The sequence below is a fragment of the Xenopus laevis genome, chromosome 6S (assembly GCF_017654675.1).
Source record: "Xenopus laevis strain J_2021 chromosome 6S, Xenopus_laevis_v10.1, whole genome shotgun sequence".
In the NCBI taxonomy this organism is placed as follows: domain Eukaryota; kingdom Metazoa; phylum Chordata; class Amphibia; order Anura; family Pipidae; genus Xenopus; species Xenopus laevis.
The window spans coordinates 61,952,160-61,965,663 of record NC_054382.1 but is presented as its reverse complement, the minus strand read 5'-3'; the positions used below and the strand labels follow the sequence as shown (position 1 = coordinate 61,965,663).

Genomic DNA, 13,504 nt, shown 5'->3' with positions numbered 1-13,504 from the left:
ACATAGGATTAGTCAATCATATGCCAAGCAAAACAAAAACCTAGTTCAGAAATATGAAATAAATGAAAATGTCTGTTCAAAGTAGGTGTCTAAGTGAATCGTGAATTTAGCAGAAAACAGGATGGTTGTTTCATTCATGCAGTGTACACTGTAATCATAGTTATTCGTATTGTATTTATTGGTGTTTTAACAATAGTAAATGCATTGTAAAATGTTGTATACACAGCATTTTGCAAATAATTAAATATACATAGGGGTGCAGTTAGTATAAATAAAATGAACGAGAATAATGAAATTCATAAGTGCTAGGAATGTCAATACACAGGCCTTGAAACTCTGACTGTCAATATAACGACCGTGGTGCCCATCACATCCACCAATAAGATCAATTACAGCTGCTAGAGCATCATCTATGAAGTTTGCTTCTGAAAGCAGACTTTGCAATTATTTTATTTTGGATATTTTTACATAGTACATAAAATTTCTGTGTATTGCATTTTATTAAGCGTTTTACAGACATCAGTAGGGAGCCACTTAATCTCTGCCCATTTAATGTACTGCTAAATAGTGGGCCATGTTTTTGTATTTGCAATAGCACATTATAGATTCAATAGGGTCAATTGAGTCAATCCAAAAGTGTTGGCCAAGTGCTAAACCCAAATCAAACCCCAAATTGATGTAAACACATGTAATTGATATAAACGTTGCAGTTTACATTTATATATTAGTAATACATTGTGCACATATTACTTTCTTTATAATAGCTATTATATTATGTATTATATGCATGTATTGCCATTTATAAAATGACCAAACAGTGCCTACCTTTTTCTTCATATACAGGTATAATTGAAACTTGAGCCAAGTTATTGGGGGGCAGTCTTAGATGTCTCAAGTTTTTATAAAAATGGAACTATGATAGTGCTAAAAATTCACTCAAGTAAAGTGCCTTTTGGGGCTGTATGCTATCAAGGCCCAGTAGTACTGACCAAGATGTAATTAGGCACTGGGTTGCAGGCTGTATAGACTGTGGTGTGGTATGAAGAGGTTAAAGCAGGATCGTAGTCAAGATTCAAGCACTGGTAAAGGCTGGCAGCAACAGCAAGTATCTTTGAGGGTCCACAAAATGTATTATGGTTTGCTGAATCCCTAATCCCTGTGGAGCTTCTGAATCCCTAACAAATCAATTAGTTGCCTTATAAAACTGTATTTATATGATTTTCACCTTTCGAAACACAATAAAAGGCATCTTTTGGTATATACTTTCTATACGCAATAATTACTTAAAGATTAAATTATTTTTCATCACATTCAGTCTTACAATGGGAAGGAAAAGTAGGATCAAGCTTACTGGTATTACATCGTAAAATGTTATGTAAATTGATACTGTATATTTTGCTTGAAATGTACCTGACATATTACTTCTGGTTTTCAGGTGTGATTCTGGGTACACAGGCCAATACTGTGATAAAACAGATTTCAATATACTTTATGTGGTTCCAAGTAGGCAAAAGCTCACCCATGTCCTCATAGCAGCTATCATTGGAGCAGTGCAGATCGCTATTATAGTTGCAATTGTCATGTGTATTACAAGGTAAATAATATTTGCTTCCTAATAGACTTTACTTTTCATGTGTCTTTTTAGGACTATTGTTAATAGACTTTTATTTAGTGGCCAATTTACTAATATTCATATTTTTTTATTTTCCCAGAATCATGCTTTATAAAGCTAAAAATCATGCACTTAATTAATTACCCTAAAACACGAAAAATTCAATATTTATGAGGTGTAACTATAATGCAAAATGTCTCCATCTAAAAGCTGGTGAGATCTTGTAGAAGTCAGTGGGAACTGTCCTTGCATTCTTTATTTCTCAGGGTTTAAACAGTCAGGATTATTGACCAAATTGCTGATTTTAAAATCATGGCAAACAAGGAGCACATTAGCATATTGATGCAGTCCTTATCGATTTGTTAGACCCCGAATGATCTATTTGATAATCCTATGGCCAATGATCAGACCAGTCTGATTTGGCTCAGCAAAATGGGCTTTCATGCTTTTTTTTTATTTTAAAATGTTCAGTTTAGTTAAGGTTCAAAAAATGCAAAAACTACACAAATTCAAATGTTGATACATAGGCTTCTTAGTGCTGAATGCCTTACCTCATTTAAAACTGGAAATAATTCTGGTGCAGTGTTGTTGTCTGTTCCTTACAGAGTGCAGTTAAGCGATGTAGGTTCCTCCAACAAATTGAATAGTCCTTCCTGGCATTCTTTCAAGTCTGTTTTCAATTATCTATCATACAATGATTGTGAAGTCATGCTCTGTGGGCACAAGGTTTTATCCTATATCTATGTATAGAGATTCCTTGTTGACTGGCAGGTGTCATACTTCACATTCCAGGGGTCTAGTTATATCCAGTTATATCCCACCCTTCAAGGATTCAATATTTCTAGTTTTAAATGAGTAAGCTTAAAGGAACAGTAACGCTAAAAAAAATATTATTAAACAATCCATTGTACCTACACTAATAATAGATCTACCCTGCATAAAGTGTATTCAAAGCAAAAAAATACTGTTAGAAAACACTGCTTCCTGTCTACTGGAGAACGGCGATATGGCGACTCACTCTGCAGCTCTGCACTCCGCATCTTCTCCCTAACCCGACTTCTGCCTGTCAGGGAGCCGGGAGCCCCCTCTGGGGAGTAGTCCGGATCTAGGAGGAAGCCCCTCACGAGGAATCAGGGTCGTGGTATCCAGGGGTAAGGCAAGAGAATAATCAAAGTCCAGGCACAGGTCAAAAGACAGGCAGAATACAAACAAAGTCCAAGGCCAGGCAGGGGGTCAATGGCAGGCAGAGAATCAGCGAAGTCCAGGTCCAGGCAAGGGGTCACAACAAGGAATCAGGCAGATAAGCAGAGGAAACAGCAAGGGAACCCAGGAATACTCAGGGAACAGAATCCTATTTTCGGGCGCCATCTTGACGCCTCAGGCGTCCTTTTATATTCGAATTTGGCGCCCTTGCCCAGCGTCAGCGCGCCCGCGACCGTCGCGCCGCGCTGACGTCACGGCGCCGGCGTCGGAACCCACGTGGGTTGCCTGGGCGCCGCCATTTTGGATTCTTCGCCGCCGGGAGCGGACGCGACTCCTCGCGCTCCCGGCGGTCTTGACAGTACCCCCCCCTCACGGGGGGCCTCAGGACCACCGGGACTTGGTTTCTGGGGAAACTTGGAGTGGAAGTCTCTTACCAAACGAGGAGCATGCACATCACGGTGTCCCTCCCAAGAGCATTCTTCGGGGCCAAAGCCCTTCCAATGGATGAGGTACTGAAGGGACCCTCTGGAGATTCTGGAATCAAGGATTCTCTCCACCTCGAATTCTTGTTGACCCTCCACAGAGACGGCAGGAGGAGGAGATTGGACATCAGAGAAACGGTTAGAGATGGTGGGCTTCACCAGGGAGACGTGGAACACGTTGGGGATTCTCATCTCTGGTGGGAGTTGAAGTCTGATGGCTACGGGGTTAATTATCTCCAAGATGGGGAACGGACCCAGGAACTTCGGACCCAACTTGGGAGATGGCACCTTCAAGCGAATATTCCTGGAAGAGAGCCAGACACTATCACCCACCTTGTAGGGAGGAGAGGGCCTTCTACGGCGATCCGCGAAAGTCTTGTGGACTAGAGCACTCTTCTCCAGATTAGACTTGGTTGCAGCCCAAATAGCAAGCATATGGGCTGCCAGATCATCTGCAGCCGGGACGTCCGACAACACGAAGTCCTGAGGAAAGGCTTGAGGGTGCTGTCCATACACCACCATAAACGGAGACCTTCCTGTGGAGGAATGACATGCATTATTATGAGCAAACTCCGCCCACGGGAGGAGGTCAGACCAATCGTCCTGGCAAAGAGACACGTGGTTCCTCAGGAACTGTTCTAAGGCTTGGTTCACACGTTCAGCTGCCCCATTCGTCTGCGGGTGGTAGGCAGACGAAAATTGAAGTGTTATTCCCAAATCTTTACATAGGGAACACCAGAACTTGGCGGTAAACTGGGTGCCTCTGTCGGAGACGATCTCCACCGGGAAACCATGCAGGCGGAAGATGTACTTAATAAAGAGTTGGGATAATTCCACCGCAGAGGGTAACTTCTTCAAAGGAATGAAATGGGCCATTTTGCTGAAGCGGTCAATAACAACCCAGATCACAGTATTCCCACCGGAGGGAGGAAGTTCGACAATAAAGTCCATAGAGAGGTGCGTCCATGGACGAGAGGGAACCGGCAAAGGCTGTAACAACCCGCTGGGGCGGGAATGGCTAGGCTTAGAAGTGGCGCAGACATTACAAGCAGCCACAAAGTCCTTTACATCCTTGCGGATATCAGGCCACCAGACTAGGCGCCTCAAGAGTTCAAGGGTCTTGGCCGGACCAGGATGTCCAGCTTGCCTGGAGCAGTGGGTTTGTTGTAGGATGGCCAGGCGAAGTTCTGGAGGGACGAAGGCCATGCCAATCGGAGTATCTTGAGGAGCCAAGGACTGCCCAGCCAGAATCTGGTCGGCAAATTGGGGATACAGAGAGGCAATGATCTTTACTGGTGGAATGATTGGTTCTTGCCTCTCAGGGTCACGGTCCACCGGAGTGAAGCTACGAGACAAGGCGTCGGCCTTCAGATTCTTGGAACCTGGGCGATAGGTCAAAACAAAGTTAAATCGGGAAAAGAAAAGGGCCCACCTGGCTTGCCTGGGATTTAGCCTCTTGAGGGACTGTATAAACTCCAGATTCTTGTGATCTGTGAAAATCTGGACAGGAATTTCAGAGCCCTCCAGGAGGTGACGCCATTCTTCAAGGGCAAGCTTGACTGCCAAGAGTTCCCGATTCCCGACATCATAGTTCTGCTCTGCGGATGAGAACTTCTTGGAGAAAAACGCACAGGGGTGCAATTTCCCATCAGTGGAGTGTCTCTGAGACAGGATAGCTCCGGCTCCGACTTCAGAAGCATCAACTTCGATGCAGAAGGGTAGTGCAGGATTGGGATGTCAGAGAACAGGAGCGGAAGTGAAGGCCTCTTTCAAGGACTGAAAAGCTTCTATGGCAGATGGAGGCCACATGCCGGGTTTACCCCCTTTCCGGATGAGGGCCAGAATAGGTGCAATGCGGGAAGAGAACCCCCGGATGAACTGTCGATAATAATTAGCAAATCCGATGAATCTCTGGATTGCCCTTGGTACTCAAAGGGAGAGGCCACTCCTGGATGGCCGACACTTTCACGGGGTCCATCTCAAATCCCTCTGGAGAGATAATGTATCCTAGGAAGGGGATCTTGGATACCTCGAAGACACACTTCTCCAACTTGGCGAAGAGAGAGTTCTTCCTCAGACGAGAGAGTACCTCCTTCACCTGGGAGCGATGACTTTCAAGGTCCTTGGAAAAGATCAGGATGTCGTCCAAGTATACGACTACGAACCTTCCTAGGAGATCTCGGAACACATCATAAACAAACTCCTGGAAGACGGCAGGGGCATTGCATAGGCCGAAGGGCATAACGAGATATTCATAGTGCCCATCCCGAGTGTTGAATGCCGTCTTCCATTCGTCACCCTCCCGGATGCGAATGAGGTTGTAGGCCCCGCGGAGATCCAACTTGGAGAAAATCTTTGCCCCTTTCAGCTGGTCAAAGAGCTCAGCAATCAGGGGCAGGGGGTACCTGTTCTTCACGGTGATCTTATTCAGACCCCGATAGTCTATACAAGGCCGAAGGCCTCCGTCCTTCTTCTCCACAAAGAAGAACCCAGCCCCTGCAGGAGAGGTAGAAGGGCGGATAAACCCCCGCTGGAGATTTTCTTGGATGTACTCCTTCATAGCGGTAGTCTCTGCAGGAGAGAGAGGGTAGGTGCGCCCTCTGGGGGGCATAGCTCCTGGCAGGAGTTCAACCGGACAGTCGTAGGAGCGATGTGGGGGAAGGAACTCTGCAGACTTTTTACAAAACACATCGGAAAATCCCTTGTAAGTGGAGGGCAAAGTCTTTAATTCCGCAGAGGAGACATTCACCTTCTCGAGGGGTTTTGGCGGAAGGCAATGTTGCAGGCAAAATAAACTCCAACGAGAGATCTGCCCAGTGGACCAGTCTATGGTGGGGTTATGCAGACGTAACCACGGAAGACCCAATATTACTGGAGTAGAAGGACAGGGGATGATGAAGAATGAAAGTTTTTCTTGATGCAGCGCCCCAACTTGTACAGATAGTTCCGCCGTGAACTTTGTGACGAATTCAAACTCCAGGGGTTTGTCATCTATGGCGGTAATTCGCAGGGGTGAAGACAATGGAAGCAGGGGAATCTTCATGCGTTCGGCAAAAAAGGCATCCATGAAATTGCCATCCGCTCCGGAGTCGAGGAAGGCCCTTTCGAAGATAGACTTACTTGCCAGGTGAATCTGCAAAGGAAGGAGAAGTCTGCATGAATTTTCTTGATACTTCTCCTGAGGACCTCGAGTGATGCCCCCTACATGAGAAACCTGAGACATACCTCGGGGTACAAAACTCTTGGCTTTGGCAGGACAGGCGTTGGCAAAATGGGAATGCCCACCACAGTATAAACAGAGACCTGCCATACGTCTTCGGAGTCTTTCCTGCTCGGAGAGGCGAGTCTTTCCTACTTGCATAGGTTCCTCCAAGGGAGACGTCGACACATGAGTCACAGGAACAGCGGGTGTTTGCAGAATCGGCCTTTGAAAGCGAGGGGCCAACATGGGAGAAAATCGTCTGCTGCGCTCTCTCTCCACCTGGTGCTCTCTGAGACGAGTGTCCACCTTAATGGATAGAGCGATCAGCCCTTCCAGGGTGTCAGGAGTCTCTCTGGAGACGAGATCATCTTTGATGCGGATGGATAGGCCTTGGTAGTATACAGCCTTGTAAGCGTCATCACACCAGGAAGTCTCCGCCATCAGTGTTCGGAAGTCTATAGCGTACTCATTGACACTGCGGCTTCCCTGCCGGAGCTGCAAGAGACGGGCAGGGGCGTTCGTAACCCGACCTGGAGCATCAAAGACTGTGCGAAAAGCTTGGAGAAAGTCTTTAACATCATAAGTCACCGGGGAATTCTTCTCCCAAAGAGACGTTGCCCACTCCAGTGGCTTGCCTTCCAATCGAGACATCACATAACCCACCTTGGAACGCTCACTTGGAAACTGTGTGGGTTGGAACTCAAATTGAATTTGGCATTGTGTGGCAAATCCCCTGCAGGCTTGTGGGTCCCCACTGAAGCGAGGGGGAGGTGGAATGTGAGGCTCACCTGTCGGGTAGCTTGCGTTCGTAGAGGCTGCCGCCATGGGGGGATCTCCAGTAAGTGGAGCAGCGGAGGGCGTAGAAGGCACTTGAGCTAGCAGAACATCGAGTGCTTGCCCAATGCGAACCTGCTGGTTTTCGTAGTCCTCCATGCGGGATGCCAGTCCGCGGAGCGCTCGTCCGACATGAGGTGTGGCTTCCTCAGAAGGATCCATGGCCCGAAAATAATGTCAGGGAGCCGGGAGCCCCCTCTGGGGAGTAGTCCGGATCTAGGAGGAAGCCCCTCACGAGGAATCAGGGTCGTGGTATCCAGGGGTAAGGCAAGAGAATAATCAAAGTCCAGGCACAGGTCAAAAGACAGGCAGAATACAAACAAAGTCCAAGGCCAGGCAGGGGGTCAATGGCAGGCAGAGAATCAGCGAAGTCCAGGTCCAGGCAAGGGGTCACAACAAGGAATCAGGCAGATAAGCAGAGGAAACAGCAAGGGAACCCAGGAATACTCAGGGAACAGAATCCTATTTTCGGGCGCCATCTTGACGCCTCAGGCGTCCTTTTATATTCGAATTTGGCGCCCTTGCCCAGCGTCAGCGCGCCCGCGACCGTCGCGCCGCGCTGACGTCACGGCGCCGGCGTCGGAACCCACGTGGGTTGCCTGGGCGCCACCATTTTGGATTCTTCGCCGCCGGGAGCGGACGCGACTCCTCGCGCTCCCGGCGGTCTTGACACTGCCAAAACCGGAAGTTATGAATCCGGAGCCCACAGGCTTGATGCCAGTTACAAAGGTGAGATCCGGGCAGCCTAAAGCCCCTGTCCGACCCATTATCTCCCTGGGCAGCAGCTCATCTACCCTCCCTGGGGGCATCCCTTCATCCCCCGACCCCCCCTCCAGAAGAGAAGTGAGCAAGAGGAGCAGATCTGCGCGACTCTCTTGGATTTACCTGTACAGCTCTGCCTCGCGATGGGATCTCAGAAAGGATTTGTGCCTCCAGTTGTTGTTGCTCGGTGGTTCGATGCGCGGAAAGAGCAGAGAGAGCACAGCAAGCACAGTGACTGCAGCTCTGCGCAGGATAATAGTGCGCTTCATCATTGCCGACCTTTCTCTCCTCTGCCCTGTAAATCAACAGATCTGCTCCTCTTGCTCACTTCTCTTCTGGAGGGGGGTCGGGGGATGAAGGGATGCCCCCAGGGAGGGTAGATGAGCTGCTGCCCAGGGAGATAATGGGTCGGACAGGGGCTTTAGGCTGCCCGGATCTCACCTATGTAACTGGCCTCAAGCCTGTGGGCTCCGGATTCATAACTTCCGGTTTTGGCAGAAGTCGGGTTAGGGAGAAGATGCGGAGTGCAGAGCTGCAGAGTGAGTCGCCATATCGCCGTTCTCCAGTAGACAGGAAGCAGTGTTTTCTAACAGTATTTTTTTAATAAAGTATTGCTATGAATACACTTTATGCAGGGTAGATCTATTATTAGTGTAGGTAGAATGGATTTTTTAATAAAAAATTTTTAAGCGTTACTGTTCCTTTAAAGGGATGGTTCACCTTTAAGTTTACTTTTATTATTTAGAATAGTTAATTCTTAGCAACTTTTCATCTGGCCTCCATTTTTTCTTTTTTTTTACCCTGGCAACCATGCATTGAATCGAATAAGACACTGGAATATGAATAGGGAGGTCCTGAATAGAGAGATGAGTAATAAAAAGTAAAAATGACAATACATTTGTAGCCTTACAGAGCATCTGTTTCTTTAGATGGGTAAACCCATTACTCATCTCTCTATTCAGGACCTCCCTATTCATATTTCAGTGTCTTATTCGATTCAATGCATGGTTGCCAGGCTAATTTGGACCCTAGCAATTAGATTGCTGAAATTGCAAGCTGGAGAGATACTGAATAAAAAGCTGAATAACTAAAAGAAACACAAAGATTGAAAACTAATTAAGAATTGTCTCAGAATATCACTTTCTATATCGTATTAAAATTTAATTTAACCCCTTTAATGGTGGCCATACATGGACCTAATTGCTGGTTTGAAAATCTGTCAAGGAGCGCATTAGCCCATTGATGCAGGCCTTGTCCAACACTGTGTGGCCAATGATCAGATCAGGCTGATTTGGCTCAGCACATTGGTGGCCAATCTGGTTGTCTATGGCCAGCTTAAAGGCTCAGTATACCTGCTTTTCATTTATACAGTAAATAGTTCTTGTGTCCAACTTACTTTTTGCTTCCTGTTCATAAAAAAAGGCTTTTGTTATTTCTTGAGCTAAAGCTCAAGGCTTATTCAATCTACTCCTTGATATGTAACTAGCGCACAGTGAGAGAATGGGGTAGTATACTGGAATTCTCAATATCTACCTCACAAACATTGAGTAGCTTCAGTGTCCCCATTTGCCCTGTTTAGTGCAAGACAAATCAGCATCTAATTGATCTTCGAAAACATGATGTGGGAAATAGAATACATTTACTAGATTACAGTATTTGAAAAACCAGGAACACTTTCTCTTTTTTATACAAAAAAATAGAAGAGATGCAATAATTACACGTACATGGAACTCTGAGGTGACTTCAGATATCCTCATATATCACAGTGGGTAATTTATTTATTATAATACACAAGTTACAGTGAGTTGTATAAAATAAATTACATCACTAAGCTCCAATTATAAATAATGACATCACTAAGCACTAAGGATATAATTTACAGGATATTCATGGCTTTTGTGTAATACAATATTTTATTGGATAGGAAGATAAGATATGTTGATGTGTTTTATTTTTCTGTCATGTAATCTGGCCAACTAGTAGTTTGTTCTGTCTTAGAAAGAAAATATAGATATCTTACAATTCTTTATAAAATTATCTCCTTGTATGATTGAATGTTTCTTTTGTAGGAAGTGCCCCAAAAACAACAGAGGTCGACGGCAGAAGCAAAACCTTGGCCATTTTTCTTCAGATACTTCTTCCCGGATGGTGTAGCTTAACTTTTCCCCCCTTCTGTTTATTTGTTTTTATACTTACATTGACCATGTGATGTACATTTTCAATTCTATGTTTTTTAAAGAATGGAAATATTTATTTCAGAGGCCTTATTTTCTTTATTATCATTTGTTTGCCTGCTGGGCCAACAAAGAATCAGCAGAGACAGCAATAGACTGGTATAGAGTTTCATTTTCTTTTTTGTTTTTTAAATTCCTGTATTGGGAGCACAGTCCTCCATTTTGTGAGTTGCTTTTACATAGTTGTAATCAAAATACAATTCCACATCCCAACATTTACAATCTTGTTGGGGTACATTCTCTAAATTTAACCTGCCATAATTAATTAGGGCAATTATCAAACTGAACATTTTTTAATGGTACATAAACATGGAGAATATTTTGTTCCAGTGCCAATCTCCACAAGTGTTGGATTATACCATTACATTTTGTAGACTAGTATGTTAGCATAGATTAGTTTAGGAGTTTCTACATATTTAGTATAAACATCAAAACATAACATGGGACGGAGGGTGAAATGATCACACACATTGGTGGATAAAGTATTAATTACATGTCCACATTTGGTTGTTCCTATGGAACACAGAGCTAAAACCCTCCCATTAACATTAAACAAACACCTAAAGATAAATGGGAAATAAGAAAACCCTGCAAAGATGGCACGAGCTAAAGGTAACAATGTTTACAGTCTTTTTTTTTTCCTAACCAGACTTCGTAGGAGACACTGTGTTTAAATAGATATCTCAATGTTTTATAGAAATTAGTTACCACATTTTATTTATATCACTGGTTATCGCATGATATGTGAATTGTATTCTGTGAGTAGTGGTAAAATGTTGAATATGCTATATAGTTTAATCTTGAGAATTGTGCCCTTTTGGCATTTTATCAAGTAATGATGAATGAAGCAGAAGCATTTTTGGTGTTAAACTAAGACCATTTTGTAATTTCCTTTTTTTATTGTGTATGTCATGAAGTATTTTTTAAGCAGCTGCTAAAAAAATGCATATTTTAGCAAAATTAAACTTGGCACCATGAAAATAAAGTTTCTGCTTCAATTGATCTTATTGTTGTGTCACATCAAACCATTGAGCAAAGACATTAATTAATGAAAAGCCCTCTTTTTAAATATTTGAAAGATGTTCAATAATTCTGGAAAATCTTTCCCTAGCTTTGACGGTTTAAGAACTTTTGTTACACTGAAATAAATGTTGCAAATTTCCTGTAAAATAAAACCTTGAACTCTGGATCAGAATACAGTTTATTTGAGCATCATTATTAAAATAAATCTCTTATTTCATACACTGAGAAGACCAGCAAATTTGGATGTTTGGAGTATTTGAATTGTTTATTAGGTCATGGAAATAACATAAGGGTCTTATTTATCAAATCCATTTTTTTCTGATTATTTAAAAATGTATGATTAAAAAAGTCTGACCAAACTACAGTCCACAATTTTACCTTATTTATTATTAAAAATGCATGGATTAATCGTTTTGGAGAATAACCAGAAATTTTTTTTACGAACCGTACAATTTTTTTGGATTTTTCCCAATAAGTCAAATTTTTTATGATTTTTGTCTGAAAAGTCCAAAATAGTCTGATTTTCTAGCTAATTTCAGCGCAGACCACAGAAGCTTCCAAATAGTATAGGGACCTCTCCCATTGACTTAAAGAAAAACTATACCCCCAAAATGAACACTTAGGGGCACATTTACTTAGTTTGAGTGAAGAAATAGAATAAAAAAAACTTTGAATTTCGAATGATTTTTTTGGCTACTTTGACCATCGAATTGGGTACTTCGACCTTCGACTACGACTTCGAATCGAACGATTCAAACTAAAAATCGTTAGACTATTCAACCATTCGATAGTCGATAGTTCTTTAAAAAAAACTTCGACCCCCCACTTCGCCAAGTAAAACCTACCGAACCTCAATGTTAGCCTATGGGGAAGGTCCCCATAGGCTTCCTAACAATTTTCTGATCGAAGGAAAATCGTTCGATCGATGGATTAAAATGGATTAACGATCGTAGGAAAAGCGGTAAATCCTTCAACTTCGATATTCGAAGTCGAAGGATTTTACTTTGACGGTCGAGGATCGAGGGTTAATTAACCCTCGATATTCGACCCTAAGTAAATGTGCCCCTTAAGCAATAGATAGTTTAAATCATATTAATTGGCATATTAAAGAATCTTACCAAACTGGAATATATATTTAAGTAAATCTTGCCTCAGAGATCATCTCTAATTGTAACAGGAAGAAGTGTTGAAGCAAAAGACAGAACTCTGTCTGTTAATTGGCTCATGTGACCTAACAAGTATGGTTTGCTGGTATTTTTGTGTGCATAGTGATTTGCACAGTGATCCCAGGGCGTGGGCCTTACTTTTTAAAATGGCAATTTTCTATTTATGATTACCCAATGGCACATATTACTAGAAAAGTATATTATTATGAAAATGGTTTATTTACTTGAAACAGGGTTTTACATATGAGCTGTTTTATGCAATATCTTTTTATAGAGACCTACATTGTTTTGGGGGTATCGTTTTCCTTTAAATACAACCTCGGCAGGTCTGAGATGCCAGATTTTCAGATTCAGACTTTTTAAAGCATCAGGGTTTAATAAATCCTGAAAAATTTTAGGTTTTTTTTCCCACTAAAAATTCGGATCTTATAGTAAAAAACAATCTAATTTTTTTTAATAAACTTTTATTAATAACCCCCTGCATTTACAAAAATATTAGTTTTCTATCCTTTCATCGATTAAAGCGTAGATTACACACACACATAGGTGTGCAATTGCATGCCTAACAAAAGTCCCTGATTATTTTTTCATTTTGATTTATTTAAAATCTCTAAATCCTCCACACATTCTATATTTGACAAATACCTGAAATCCAATAGAATTTGTCTGCAGGGATCTGTTTATAATAAACAAAGCTGTGCTAGCAACCTGTCCATTCAGGGTGATTCAACAGATGTCTTAAATATTTTAGTAGAGTAGCAACGATATTTTCTTTCATAGATTTATTACTCAGAGCATGCTTCCTAATTTTAGTTGTTTGGTATTTCAAAAGGCATGTTGACCACACAGCCTGAATGATAAGCACTTATAAATGCCTGCCCAGCCTTCTTGGGTGGAGTCTCAGTTTTTACTTTGAAGGTCTTCAGAGGCAGCTGCTCCTCTTTGCTTCAATGCCAGAATTGTCTTTTCGGTCCTGTATAGTGACC

General features: G+C 42.8%; 1 protein-coding gene across 1 annotated transcript in view; it reads left to right on the top strand.

The window, feature by feature from the left end:
* Positions 1-11,524, top strand: part of tmeff1.S (transmembrane protein with EGF like and two follistatin like domains 1 S homeolog) — a 132,114-nt gene extending 120,590 nt beyond the window's left edge. Inside the window, exons 9-10 of the mRNA XM_018269396.2 lie at positions 1,436-1,594; positions 10,165-11,524. Of these exons, the coding sequence (XP_018124885.1) occupies positions 1,436-1,594; positions 10,165-10,249 (244 nt within the window). The 3' untranslated portion in view covers positions 10,250-11,524. The remainder of the gene's footprint in view (positions 1-1,435; positions 1,595-10,164) is intronic.
* Positions 11,525-13,504: the final 1,980 nt, after the last annotated feature.